General features: G+C 33.6%; 2 protein-coding genes, 1 long non-coding RNA gene and 1 other non-coding gene across 5 annotated transcripts; 3 read left to right on the top strand and 1 right to left on the bottom strand.

Annotated features, from left to right (window-relative positions):
* The first annotated feature begins 240 nt into the window (after positions 1-240).
* LOC116137295 lies at positions 241-2,261 on the top strand. 2 transcript variants are annotated; one of them, XR_004129165.1, is made up of 2 exons: positions 241-1,704; positions 1,826-2,261. XR_004129165.1 is itself a non-coding variant. In XM_031422981.1 (2 exons), exons 1-2 carry the CDS (start codon positions 1,435-1,437, stop codon positions 1,987-1,989), a joined length of 450 nt encoding a protein of 149 aa, XP_031278841.1. In that variant the 5' UTR covers positions 241-1,434; the 3' UTR covers positions 1,990-2,261. The 2 variants fall into 2 exon arrangements, 1 of the variants encoding a protein (XP_031278841.1); XM_031422981.1 differs by having other exon boundaries at positions 241-1,720.
* Positions 2,262-3,632: 1,371 nt separating this feature from the next.
* LOC116137305 lies at positions 3,633-3,736 on the top strand. The gene has a single exon (XR_004129168.1). It is a non-coding gene; the product is annotated as a small nucleolar RNA R71 (small nucleolar RNA).
* Positions 3,737-8,856: 5,120 nt separating this feature from the next.
* Positions 8,857-12,261, top strand: LOC116137266 (MLO-like protein 1; the record flags this gene model as incomplete). The annotated part of the gene is made up of 10 exons (XM_031422951.1): positions 8,857-8,976; positions 9,096-9,153; positions 9,407-9,636; positions 10,642-10,758; positions 10,886-10,946; positions 11,176-11,270; positions 11,462-11,536; positions 11,617-11,705; positions 11,844-11,893; positions 12,227-12,261. Coding segments are annotated over exons 1-10 (927 nt in total), but the record flags the coding sequence as incomplete, so codon positions are not given.
* Position 12,262: 1 nt separating this feature from the next.
* Positions 12,263-14,057, bottom strand: LOC116137294. The gene is made up of 3 exons (XR_004129164.1): positions 13,704-14,057; positions 12,621-12,681; positions 12,263-12,353 (listed from the first exon to the last, which is right to left on the bottom strand). It is a non-coding gene; the product is annotated as an uncharacterized LOC116137294 (long non-coding RNA).
* Positions 14,058-14,729: the final 672 nt, after the last annotated feature.

Below are 14,729 nucleotides of genomic sequence, written 5' to 3'. Positions count from 1 at the left end.
ACCAAACGCATACTAAAATATCAAAACTTTCAAGGGCATTCTAGTCTTTTCACTATTACCAAATAGAAACCACTAATAGCACAGACGGAAGGTACCTATTTGTCATTTTAAAACCTTTTGGATACTACTTTGTCGTTACGAAAAACTTTGGGTATGCGTAAAGCGTTTGGCTGTCAAACAATTAACAAATTTTACTTAAAAAGTGACAATTTTGATCGTTCTCACTACAAGAAGGCTGGAAATACATGTGCTTGCTTCGAAGTCCACTTCTTCTCAAGATTCGGCTGGGAGTTCGCTTGATTCTGACGTCATTCGACATCCAGATTATGAAAACAAAGAAGGGTGTGAAAGAGAAATCGGGGCTATTTAGGAAGGGTCTGCAAAAGGAAGTGAAGTTAGGGTTTTCTTCAGGTAGTAAGAAAAATGGGGGTGAAGGTAAGATAACAGCTAATTTTGATGAAATTGAAGCTCTTGTTATGATGAATTTGGTCTCAAGTGGCAAGATTGAAATTAATCTTGCAAATGGGCGATCTGAAACATCCCACTTCAATCTTGAATCGGTGGAGTCCTTGCATGGTAGTGATCTTGTAATAGAGCTCAAGTCCTTCAAATGTCTCAGAATTTGTCTTGCGTGGAGGAAGGATCAATGGTAAATGGTGCTGGGAGGACACTGCAAGCTGGCCACAGTCCCCCTTTCGTTAGCTGTCCTGTTATGGGATCTGATGATGGTAGGAACAGTAGGTCGCGTAGCCTTCCGTCAAGATGTGAAGGTCTGTCGAATGGCATGGTTCATTCTATTGTTGCAGGATTTGAAAGAGGACAACCTTTGATAGTGGATGATGGGAGGGTGTCGCCGGCCGTTGCTGGTGAGGCGATGGTAGTTGGAAGCAGATGATGGCCTCTTAGGCTGGATGGGGGGATGGAAGTGCTTTAGGCCCAATATTTTCATAATGGGCTGAGGAATCCCCATGGAGTCAATGTTAATGGTTTGAATAATTTCTCTATGGGTTTCTCAAATGGGCCAGAGAAGGAAATTGGGTTGGGTGTTGCTTCTTTGAATAGAATCAACAACGGTGAGGAGTTGCCAACTAGCAATAATTTTGGGCCTAGTAGTAACCAAATGGTCTTTCCTATGGACAATTTTCAAAATGGTGGAAAGAGTCCTCACGTGGGGGGCAGTGAAGTTGACCAAGAGGGGAGGCCTTTGGGCAGTTAGCATCGGAGTTAGGTGTCTATTGCCGGCGACCGGAATCAGAGAGCTAAAATGTTGATGACGTACTTTAAACCGTCTATGGATGCACCAGGAGTGACAACAATTTGCCCACCTGTATCAGTTGCTATTGAGGGAAGAACTGAAGAAGGCAGTGGGCAAATTGCTTAGTGGGGTCGTTCATAGATAAAAAGCTTCCCTTTCACATTGTTCAATCGTATGCGATGAAGTTGTGGAGGAAATATGGGATCACAGAGGTGATGATGAATGATAAAGTTTTCTTCTTTCTTAAGTTTGGAACTGAATCTGAAATGATTCAATGTGTGGAGGATGGTCCATGGCTCTTCCAAAACCGACCTATTCTCCTTCAGAAATGGCGTCCAGCTATGGAGCTTAGTAAAATAGCTCCTCAGGTGATTCTGTTATGGGTGAAACTGTTTGATGTGCCTTTGGAGTTTTGGAATAATGTTGGCCTTAGCTATATCGCTAGTGGGGTGGGTGTTGAGCATGGTTTGAATACATTATTTATCCCTTAATATTATTTTGTTAGTTGTTTTTAATCATATTTATTACTTCTTTAATTAATTTTGTTTATTTACCTTTGATTTTCTTTAGGTTATCAAACTTGGATATGGATTGCATTATTGAATATTTTATCAAGTAACTTAGGACAATCATTCATGCGGGAATCGCGAGTTTCGGAAAAGCTTCAGTATTTTTACGATAACTTGAGCTCTAAACTTCAGATTTGGACGATTCTTGAAGCGTTGGAAAGCTGATTCGAAGGGCTATAATTCATATGTTCACGACTTTGCCAGATTCTGGAGTTATCATGCTCGATTTTGGACATGTTTGAAGACTACGAATTCTGGATAGATTTGAGCAAGAAGGAAGAATAGAGGGCAAAACCGACTCTTCACATTAGAGCTGGACTTAATTGGGAGGAATGAAGTTTGGATCAGTACTTACTATTAGAATCCTTGAGAAGCCCAAACCAAAAGAAGCCTGGTTCCAGTTGGCAATTAATAAGAAAACTTGGAGTCCAAGATAATAAAAAAAACACTAGTTTCCTATTCTTTTGCTGGAGGCTAGTCGAACTTTGGCTATAAAAAAAGGGCAGTTCTTTTAGAAAAGGGCAGGAGGAGGCGGCTGTGGAGAAGAAAGAAAGATGTCGATTATTGGTTCAATCCTCCTTGACTCTTTAATCTCAACCATGTGTTTCTAATTTTCCTTTACAAGGGTTTAGGATGAAACTTTGTTTAATGAAGTGATTCTCCTTTTAAAAGATTAATTTCCATTTATTTGTTCTTCATAGATTATGGTTTTTGCTTATATAGATAATTGAATTATATTTTCTTTCATCATTAATATAAAGTATTTTTGACAGTTAGAAAATTGATTTAATTTATCTATGCTTGGTCCTCTAAAGAATAATGTGATTCCTTTGATTCTTTGTTTTCTTCTACCAAATCGATACAATGAATGCTTAGGCACACAACTAATAGAGAGATGTAAAACCAATATTAGATTTGTTAAATTGGGGCTTAATTGATTTATCCATGAGATGACATAGATTGATTTCAATTTGTCACTCTGATTTTTGGGAAGTTAATTTGTTAATTAGATAATTTGCTAAGTTAGACAATGGTGGATTCTAAAACCTTGGTAGTTTCAATCTTTTGAATTTTCTAAATTACTTTTGTCATTCTTTATTTTCTCTGCAGTTTCATTATTTTAAATTTCATTAGTGTTAGAAATATAATTTGCTAAATTAGATTAAATTTTCTAGGCTAAGCAATCCTTGTGGGTTCGACCTTGTTGCTTACGTTTCTATACTCCAATGGACTTGCGCATGCGAGTACATTTAAAATTTGCACAACAAGTTTTTGGCTTAGGCTATGAAAAATTTTGATTTAATGGTTTGAAACCTGGTTGAGGAGTTACACCTATTATGCCATTTTGTGAGGACCCTGTGACCATGAAAAGTTGGGATGATCCCTCCATCCTGGGTTATAAGTATTTGAGTAAGGATTGTAGGCTTGCTGTTTTCTCAATAGGTTGAAGGAGTTGACTTGGTCAGAGTATGTATCGTGTTCAAGTTGCTTGCAAACAAGTGGCTCCGTAGGGTTATTAGTTGTTAAAGAGGCTAGCCGACGAGAAAGTCCTTCCATCATGACTTTCATTTCTTTAATTTCTGAATTTGATTCACCACTTTCGATTTCATACACCCCTCTTCTTTTCCTATCATTCCTAGAAGACATATTCCTCTATTGAGAATTATCTGCTTGTCTTTGAAAGAAATCCTAAATTTCTGTCACTCCTTAATTTAGACATAAGCTCGCCTCCACTTGATGCCATCAACCACTCTTGAACATTTGGCAATAATCCTTCCAGAAAATATTGGCATTGATGCCATTTTTCAAAACTGTGATGGGGACACTTCAAAAGCAACCCATTAAATCTCTCCCAAGCTTCCCAGTATTGTTCATCCTCCTTTTGTGAAAACTCAGAAATTTCCATGCGAATAGAATTAGTCTTATGAACAGGAAAATATTTATTCACAAAATTCGGCAACGAGAGGATTCCAAATATCATCACCGTTTTGATAAGCTTGGAATAAGTCATCTTTGTTTGCAGATGACTTATTCCTCTTTTGCCATAGGGACCCTTACTCAGTTCAAGTCCTATGTGATGCTCTTACAGAGTTCTTTGAATTTTCTGGCCTGGTTCTTAACATTGCCAAAAGCTCCACATTTTTTTGTAATGTAAAAGATGAGCACCAGGTTATTATCAACAATATTATGGGCTTTGCTGAAGGAAAGCTTCCTATTAGATATCTTGGTGTTCCCCTCATTACCACCAAATTATTTCATAGAGATTATTTCCCATTGATTGATAAGGTGGAACAACGGTTGAAGTCTTGGAAAAATTGGGGTTTATCCTATGCTGGTAGGTTACAGTTAATTATATCGGTTCTTTCCTCTATTCATATTTACTGGGCCTCTGTGTTCATTCTTCCCAGCTCAGTTGTTCAGACAATTAAAAAACTTTTGCCCTCTTTTCTTTGGTCAGGTACTTATATGTGTAAAGGGAAGATAAGGGTTTCTTGGAAAGATGTCTGTAGTCCTAATAAGATGTCTGTAGTCCTAAAAATGAGGGTGGACTGGGGATTTGATCTCTCAGAAGTAAGAACATTGCTTTGATGATGTACCACCTTTAGAGTATTTTGTTTGTAAGGGACTCTTTGTGGGTCAAATGGATCCATACCTACAGGCTGAGGGGGAGGAGTTTTTGGAATATTCGTATTGCTTGGGATGCTAGTTGGTGTTGGCGTAAAGTATTGAAAATGAGAGATCAGGTCAGAAATCATATTCGGACAGATCTTGCAAATGGTTAGGATACTTCTTTGTGGTTTGATAATTGGCATCCGTAAGGACCCTTTCACAAGATTATTCCTTCATGGATCTTCTATGTTTCAGGCTTAGGGCATAATGCTCGAGTTAGTGATATCATTAGAAATGACCATGGGAGTGGCCTGAAGTTCTTGCGGAGGATTACCTATGTGTAACTACTTAACTCCTCATATTTCCATGGCTAGCACTAAGGACACCTTATATTGGTATGATAAGACTAGAAAAAGGATTCAGTTTTCCACAAGACAGGTTTGGAAAGACCTCTACATGGACAATGGAGTTGCTCCTTGGTCTTCTTTAATTTGGAATGGCACTTGCATACTCGGCCAGTCGTTTATTACTTGGCTTGCCATTACTCGAAAGCTTTTAATACAAGACAGAATGCAAAGATGGGTGAACCCAGGAGATCTTTGCTGCAGGCTCTATAATGGCACCATGGACTTGTATGATCACCTCTTTTTTTACTACCCTTACTCTCAAAGAGTGTGGAAGGCTGTTCAAAATAAGGGGCATTTTCAACCACCACCGAGTGGATGGAATGACACTGTAAACTGGTGTACAGCTAAATTTAGAGGTAAACATATCCCAAGAGTTATTCGCAAACTATTATTTAGTGTTGTGGTGTACTTTTATGACAGGAGCGGAATTTTTTATTGTTCAAGAACATGTGGAGAAGTACAGATATTTTGGACGTTCTAGTGTTTGGGGAGGTTAGGCTTCAACTCCACTCTTTGAAGTTCAAAGATAATAGCATAGTTCGTAAAGTAATTGAAGAATGGAACCTCCCCAGGGATTGTATAAAGACTGACACATTTTAACTCTTTTACCATGTTGTTATCTATGTTGTGCAGCTTCTGTGTCCTTTTCAGGTGTTGTAGAGGGAACAATTACGGTTATGAAGGTGTGGAATGGATATGGTATTGCTAGGATAAGGAGATGAGACCTGTTATTTGGGCAGGGAAGCTGGTTTTTTTCTGTTCTTCTACCTTGTTTCTTGCTATGGGTTTAAGGACTATCTCAATCCTATCCACATCATCTTTTTACTGGTGGTGTCCTTGTTGGCTAATGTGTTTGGGAGTTTGTTTTATGGTTTGGATGAAGGCAAGATTTTTATCTTTATTCGATAGGATACCTTGTTTAATTACTGTTTACCCCTGTATCCCCTGCTCCTTCTTGTTGATGCTGCAGTTACCTCCTCCTCAAGGCCTTTGAATGTGTCTTTATTTGGACACATTAGTTTGGCCGTGTGATGGGTGGCTGAATGTTTTCTATGAGATATGCACTGGAGCTGCTTCTGTTATGTGGTTTTGGACCTGTTTTCAAGTGTGGTCCTCGGAGGGAGACTTACTTTTGTTGTTGATGTGTGGGCTAATAACAAGTTTTTAGGAGTACAAGCTGGCTTGCAATTAGTATTTTTTGTTAGCCTTGTCTACATGTAAATTTGTACAGGTTGGTTTTTTTGGTTTGATGTAAGGCCTGCCTTTTTTGTGTTGTTGGTCTTTTGTCTTAGGCTTCCGTGTGATTTGTCTGCTGGTTGTTTAAACTATTTTTGTTGTTACAGTGTTTGTTTGGTTCTTGGGTAGGCCTGCAAATGAACCGAACACGAACGAACACCCCATTTCGAAACTCGTTCGATAAGCACAAAGGGGAGTTCAAAATCGTGTTCAAACTCGAATGAACACAGAATGGTTGTTTGAGTTCGTTCGATTAACCAAACGAGCAGTTTGTGATCGTTCGATTAATCATTCGATTGATCGTTTGATTAATCATTTGATTAAATCATTCGAATAACTTGTAAATATTTGTTCGAATAACTTGTTCGAATAATGTTCGAGTTCGTTCGATTAACCAAATTAGGGTTGTGACTGAATTGGATTTGGATTTTAGGTTGGGTAAGGGAAAATGTGGAATTGGGTTTAGATTTTTGTTTTAAAATTTGCGTTGGGTCGTGTAAGGGAAAATGTGGAATTGGGTTTGGATTTTTGTTTTAAAATTTGGACTGGCTTGAGTTAGTATTTTGGTTATATATATATTATCATTACATAAATTATCATAAATATTTTAAATGTTTGCATATATATTTTGTATCAATACTCATAAATTCATAGTAGAATGAAGGTCTATTACAATATATGATCAATACATATGAGTGTTGATATAATGTATTGATCATATATTATAATAGATCTTCATTCTACTATGAATTTATATATATATATTATCATTATATAAATTATTATAAATTATCATAAATATTTTAAATGTTTACATATATATTTTGTATCAACGCCCATAAATTCATAGTAGAATGAATGTCTATTATAATAAATGATCAATACATATGTGTGATCAATATATTGTGTAATTATTATATACAAAATTATTATCATAAATATATTAATCGTAGATTAAATATATTTAATATGTTATTAAATTATCAAAATTATAGGTTATCATATATGTATAATCATTACTGTCTACATATATATTTTGTATCAATACCCATAAATTCATAGTGGTATGAGGATCTATTGTAATATATGATCAATACAAATGTGTGATTAATTCAAGTTTAATTAAGCTATTATGTTATTAAATTTGTCATGTTATATATCACTTGATTATATAATATATTATGTTCATAAATTTGTCATATTATATTTAATTAAGCTATTATATTATTAAATTTGTCATGTTATATATCATTTGATTATACAATATATTATATCCATCAATTTACTATACTATATTTAATTAAGCTATTATGTTATTAAATTTGTCATGATATACATCACTTGATTATACAATATATCATATTCATCGATTTACCATACTATATTTATTATTTATTAATTAAAATGTTATCTCATAATATTTAATTATTGATTACATTTGGAAAAATCTGAAGTTATTATGTTATTAGATTTGCTATGCTATCTATCACTTGATTATACAATCTATTATGTTATTAAATTTGCCATGCTATATATCATAATAATTTATTATTTTTTAATTAAAATGCTATATACTTATATATTTAATTATTGATGACATTTGAAAAAAAAAAATCCAAACATATTATATATATATAAGAAAAACAAAAACAAAAACAAAAACATCATAATATTTTATTATTGATTATCATTAAAAAAAATCATCCAAACTAAACATAATATAAAAAATCAAAAAATATAAATATATATAATAATGTATACCATGTTTTTTTGAACATAAATGAACGAATAATCGAACAGATTGTTTATGAACGGATATATCAGTCAAACACAGTATGTTCGCGAACATAATCAAACGAACATCTTATGTTCGAACTCGAATCGAATATATTATCGAACAAGCATCGAACTGTTCCGAACAGTTTGTTATCGTATTAAATCAAACAGTTATCGAACAAATATCAAGTTGTTCATGAACAACTCGGTTCATTTGCAACCCTAATCTTGGGAATGTCCAGGTTGTTTAAACTCTTGTAGAGATTCCCTTGTTGGGGGTCTCATTCTTTCACTATTTCCATTTACTCAAAAAAATTTTACTTAAAAGTTGTACTCATGTAATTTTTACTCGAAGAAATTGTACCAAAACAGACAATTATATACACCTTCCAGAATACCAAATTATAATATACAATTAGTATCTAATTTCTAAATTTAACCAGAAATCAAAATGCAATTAATGTGTTACATAAAAGGTTCTTTACCATTTGTGTTTGTGGTTCAATCATCAATGGCCAGTACTAGAAGCTATATATGTCGTGAACAATTAATGAGGATTTAGTCAATTAAGATTTTCTTCATTAATTGGCAATCCATCTGCACTTGTATCTCACTGTTAAATCGTCTTGTAAGTTCAACAAACCGGAGGAGCTCACCGCAATTCTTCTTCTAGTTTTACTTCTCATTACTTTCATTCTTTTCGAAATACTATAAATAATATATCAATCACTTCATTGACCAGAATAAAATATATATTTATTGAAAATATATAATATTATTTGACTCTAGTTGTCCCTCTTCCTCCTCCATGCATGAACTACTTTTTGCCTTATATATTTTATATTGAATTTAAAAATTTAGTAATAAATTATAGAGAATTGGGTTTGTGTTTACTCCTAATTAGTGGGGTGCATGATTGTTATTTAATTAAGAAGATCTTGTGTTGTTTTATATTAATATCGTTTTGTTATATAATCCACAAAGAGAGATTTGGAGAGTTGCAGAAATGGCTGAAGGAGGAACAACATTAGAATACACACCAACTTGGGTGGTGGCTTTAGTTTGTAGTGTAATTGTTGTTATTTCTCTAGCTGTTGAACGTCTTCTGCACTATGTTGGCAAGGCGTGTTGAAGCTTCACCATCTCCCTCTCTTCATTTTTTCATTTGTTTCTGAATTCTGAGAGTAGTCAAAATGATGCAAAATCCACTTTAAATGACACCCTTTTTTTGCCTTATTGTAGGTGTTGAAGAAGAACAACCAGAGACCACTCTTCGAAGCCTTGCAAAAAATCAAAGAAGGTCCACCGTAACCAGAATTTTTTATTATTTTAATTTTATTCTATGAATGTACCACTCGATGAATACTGAGTGTAAAGAGTTGGACTAAAATTTTATCTTTTAACGATTGTTGTCACAACGACTTGTATCTAGTCTGTGATTTTAGAATATGCAGATGTTCGTATTATGCGAACTTTTCTTTTTTTTTTTTTTCTTTTTTTTTTTTTTTTTTAAAGATTGTTTATCTTGATGGTGGTAATGTTTTTGGCTGCAGAATTGATGTTGTTGGGGTTCATATCACTGTTACTGACCGTGTTTCAAAATATGATAGCCAAAATCTGCATATCTGAGGAATTAGCAAGTAAATGGTTGCCTTGCAAGAAAGAAAGAAAGGCAACCATCAATATTACAGCTCATTTTCAATCTGTTTTCTCTTCTTTCCATGGCAACGGCCGCCGCCTTCTCGCCGAGTCCTCAACCTCGGAGAGTTACTGTTCCGGCAAGGTATTAATTAAACTCATTCAACACTCCCCTTGTTTAATCTCGTTCATTAATTTGTCTCATTTTGTTTACTGGTTGTTCATACTAGAATAAAAGTGTTTATAAAGCATTTCACACGTTGGGGTTTTGATTGGAGATATTAATATTATTTCATTAATTTCACATGCATTGAATTTATTTTTTTAAATTCAATGGAGATGTGTATTTGGACCAAACAATTTCTATATTTTGTTTCATAAATAAAGATCAACCCATCTGCATTATGAAATAGTAGTGTCCACGATCTCTTAATTTTATTATTTATTTACTCGACAAAAACTAATGGCTCTAAATTAGTTTGTCAGGATTTCTCTTTAGTGTCTCCACGATCTCTAATTATCAATGGACAGTGTTGCTAGCCCATACATTCTTAAAAGATTCTGTTTAATTAAGATTAATTGCTTCAGTTTCTTACAGAATATAAGAATATCACCTAAAGCTCCAACACATCCTCTGATCAAATTCAGGAAACGCAAATCGATTTTATTTTATAACAATTGTAAAAAAGGTTATGGCGCTATTATTAATGTAGATTATATTGAGAATCACTTACGTTACCTATCAGTAAAATTTTACTTGGATGATTTATCTTTTGCAACAGAGTAGATTTTGGTTCGAATCGACATATTGCTATTATAATAAATCCTCTAATGTGGATTAATAGTTTATTATTGTCGATAAACATTAAAAGACAAAATTTCTCATCGAAAACTGTAAAAAAAAAAAAAAAAAAAAAAAAAAAGTTCTTGAACATGAATCCAAATTTTAAAAATTTTGGCACATCCACATTTCAGAATTTTTGCTATTACAATAACCTTTTTGTTAATGCTGTTTACATTTAAGGAATTTGAAACATTTGAGTGATGGATTTTAGTGTTTGAATCTTTAAGTAGTACCTCTTGATAGTTCAATTATATTTTGGAATAAGAAGGCTTGACAATCTTCTTTTTTTCCTTTTTTCACATCCAGGGGAAGGTGTCAATATTATCAATCACGGCACTGCATCATCTTCACATTTTTATCTTTGTGCTAGCTGTTGTGCATGTCACTTTTTGTGCTCTAACCATTCTTTTCGGAGGAGCAAAGGTAAACTAATTCTCATAATATTGTTTCTTTTATGTTCATATCTTCTATAGTTTCTTATCTTTTAATCATACTTTTCTTCTTTAATTTCATGGCGTTTATATGCTAAATTATTTTCTTGATGGTCTAGGTTCGTAAATGGAAACGGTGGGAGGATTCTGCTTTTAAAGGCCAACATGATCTGCCAGAGGGTAATGCTTATTCTCCAGTAACATTTACACATTTTCGTTTGTTGGATGAACTAGCTTTACTCTATTAACAGTTCGTCTCTCTTGAGAAATGCAAACGTTTGCACCTGAGAATTCTTCTCCCATAAATTGCATCCTTAGTTCATTTTTTTTTGTCAAATCATATGCATCTGTTAGTTTCTTATTGTGTGCATTGATTTCTTCTTATGCAAATAAAGTATAATTTTTGCAGTTCAAAGAAGAATATATATCCATCTCCAAGATCATGATTTCATCAAGAATCGTTATGAGGGTCTCGGAAATGGCTATGCTTTGCTAGGCTGGTGGGTAAGTCACCACATCTTCGCTCGCTCACCTTGTTTAAGCATTACATTTACTTTGAAAGTGCTTTATAAAGTTTCAGAGTGTCCTCTATATTATTCCCATTTAATTGTTGAATAAACTAGAGGTCACAACACTTCTTTGGAATTCTATGATTAACAAGCGTGATCTCGTTGCTCACTTGTTATATTTTTCAGCATTCATTTTTCAAGCAATTCTATGGATCTGTCACAAAATCAGATTACACCACCTTGCGGCTAGGCTTCATTATGGTAAGTTATTTATGTTTCTATATGTCTTTGCCAATGAACTTTTCACTGTTCTGTCTGGTTTTGAATAGTCTCTTCTTTAGACTCATTGCAGGGGAAATCCAAAGTTCAATTTTCATAACTACTTGATGCGTACCCTTGAAGCCGATTTCAAGAAAGTTGTTGGAATAAGGTTAGTCTTCATTAGCTTAGTTTAAATTGAAACAATTTTTTGGTTAATTTTTATTTGTTCATGGAACATGCTGTCATCAACTCAATATTTAGAGGGTGTTGATGGATCTTACTGATTATCCGATTTCATGAATTGCAGCTGGTATCTTTGGCTATTTGTTGTCTTTTTCTTGTTGCTGAATGTCTATGGTAACTTTACTACCTCAAGTTTTACGCCTTTTCTCTACAGTCAAATCCTATTTGTTCTGTCTCTTAAGTAGTTGCTCGAGCATAATGTAGTTAGATTTGTCTAAAAATTCTGCATATTGCGCAGATAAAATTTCTTGCTAAATCTCTAACTCTTGCAACATTAAACTTACATCTTTAACTCATTTTTGGTTACTTGACAACATAGAGTAACATACATTACATTCCCTTGATGATTTGTCACAATTCTTGCATATTCAACTAAAAATCTTGGCCTTGAAACTTCATAATATCATTACCTTCAAGAACTGATGTAACTCCATTTTTCCTGTGCAGGCTGGCATACATATTTTTGGATAGCATTTNGGAACCTCTGAAGTCTGATTTTCATGGGAATGAGAATTACTACCATTGGTTTCCATTGTCTTCAGAATGAACAACAATCACCTTCTAAACTATGGTTCTGTTCAAAAGCAAACAGTATAGAGGAAGAGACCATCTGACAGTCGATTCATAAACCCAAAAAAAAAAAAAAAAAAAAAAAATGATCGCATCTAATAAGGCAGTAAAAGGAGTATTTCATGCAATAAAACCTAACATGTTCTTAAGAGAAATATAATTGGAGATTGAATAAGATTATTTCCGAAACTTAAAATATTAATAGTCCCAAACTCATGATTTACTTATGATATCAAAAATGAAAAATTCAATGCTTGCAGCACCTTATTACCTCAAAAAAGGTTGAATTTGTCAAAGAGTTCTTCTGTCACATCTTCCGGGACATAATTTCCCTGAAAAATAAACTCACAGATATGATCAATTATTCCAAACTGCAGAAAATTTAGGTTTTGTTCATCATCAACATAGAGATCACTGGAATGAACAACTCATCTTCAGAATCCTAAGAGCCCAAGTTTACCAATCCTTAGCTACAGTTTTCCATGTAATTCTGCAGCAACTGGCACCATGTATTCTTCACACGAGAATACTATACCTTTATAAAAATAATTAATTGAATTAAACCATGACCTAAAATTTCTGTGCCGACAAAAGTTGCCAGCTACATAGCATATTAACTCAATATCAGCTACAAATTAACGTTCCACATTTTTTAAATTAAATCAACATATCACATTTCCCATTCTTTAGTACCAAAAATCCATCAAAGCAGTTAAGACTATGTCCTCCTTAATGATCCTAAATTCCTATACAATTGTTTACATATCCTTTTGCTAAATTCACACAGTAAAAACATGCCACACTAACATGAAAGCATGATAAAATACTACCATGACAAGCTCATGCGCCCGTTACACATAAAACTTTTCCATCAACATAACAATCTCACCATCAACAACAAATATCAATACAGTTATCCCACATTAGTTCAGCTCTCTTATGATATGAATATTTATTCTATACAAAGGCCCCTCACCTATAAGCTTATTTTCTCCTGCAGAAGTCTAATTAAATATCAGAGCCAAATTCTAAACATTTGAAACACCAATTGCTAAATTATATCACTGTTCATGAGAGTTAATGATTCCAAATTCATTTTGTTTTAGGTATGACACTTAACACTTTAGCAGTGCGGCTAGTCCCAATGCGTTAACTTAAATTTTTGGGTAGAAAATTTTGTTCAAACCCAACTGCTTACAAGCAGTAAACAACCAAATACAGAAACTTAACAATCTTAAGAGCATTACCAACAAACGTAAAGACCACAGTAACAAAAACTCCTCTAAAACTAAAACCCATATAGAAAAATCAAAACTTTCAATTAAAAGGGGAAAACAAGAGCGAAAGACTGTACCTTTGGCTTCAACTTCAGGATGAGAGAAGAAGACGAAATGGGTATGAGTTAAAAGATGGAAAAACAAGTAAAACAGATAGTTTGTTCAAGTATATTGAAAAGGGTTTAAAGATATCTTTTTGAAGATTCCAGAAATTGGATAAGGCGAAAAAAAGTTAGAATAGAAATGGGAGCAGAAAAAGAAATAAAGATTCTTGACGGAAAAGATCTTGAATCTTCAGCGGTGGACGCAAGAATTTGATGATCAGAGACTCGAGTAAAGTTAAACTTTGATGAGTTCGTTGTGGGCCAGAACGAGTGATCATTTGCATAATCCGCAGTTATTAAGAGTAGTTAAATACATTTTGGTCTTAAGGTTTGGCCTAGTTATGAAAGTCCAGTAGAATCGGATGGTAATATCCTTGTATGTGATGTGAGGCAGCAGCCTTTAATTTTTTTTTTTTTTTTTTTTTTTTTTTTTAAGTCTAAAGTACCCTCACCTTTTCTTGTATAAAATTTTTTCTCATGTAGATGAAATCAAAATATTAATAGAATTATAAAAAAAAAAAAATTAATGGCTGCTAATTGAGAATTCTGGTAAGAATTTAGAAAATTCAATTATTTATAAGAAAAATTTTTATTACCAAATTAAGGGTATTTTAGCCATTCCAAACATATTTAAAAAAACTTAGGAAAATAATAGACACCGGGAGTAGTGCACCGAATCTGTGCACTGAATGACGTGAAGAAATTCTGACCGTTGATTAATATTAAGTTATAATTAATCGATGGTCAGGATTGAGTCATGTCATTCGGTGTACAAATTTGGTGCACTACTCTCGATGATTGTAGCATTACCCAAAAACTTATACCTAACAACGACCATAATGTTACTATCAGATTCTACTGGAACCTATGTAGGCCATACCACGGGGACCAAAAGGATTTAACTCTGAGTAAATTTGGAATATTAGTTTATATTATTATTAATTAATTAGTTAATTAATATACTAATGTATAATTATAGTAAATTCATATTGCTTATCA

This window comes from Pistacia vera, unplaced genomic scaffold, assembly GCF_008641045.1.
Source record: "Pistacia vera cultivar Batoury unplaced genomic scaffold, PisVer_v2 Contig322, whole genome shotgun sequence".
Lineage (NCBI taxonomy): Eukaryota > Viridiplantae > Streptophyta > Magnoliopsida > Sapindales > Anacardiaceae > Pistacia > Pistacia vera.
This window is presented reverse-complemented; position numbering and strand designations above follow the sequence as displayed.

Coding starts and splice junctions, on each gene's coding strand:
- LOC116137295 (XM_031422981.1), top strand. CDS start 1,435: ATGAAGTTGTGGAGGAAATATGGGATCACAGAGGTGATGATGAATGAT. Junction 1,721..1,825: donor TGGGGTGGGTGTTGAGCATG/GTTTGAATACAT, acceptor GATTTTCTTTAG/GTTATCAAACTTGGATATGG.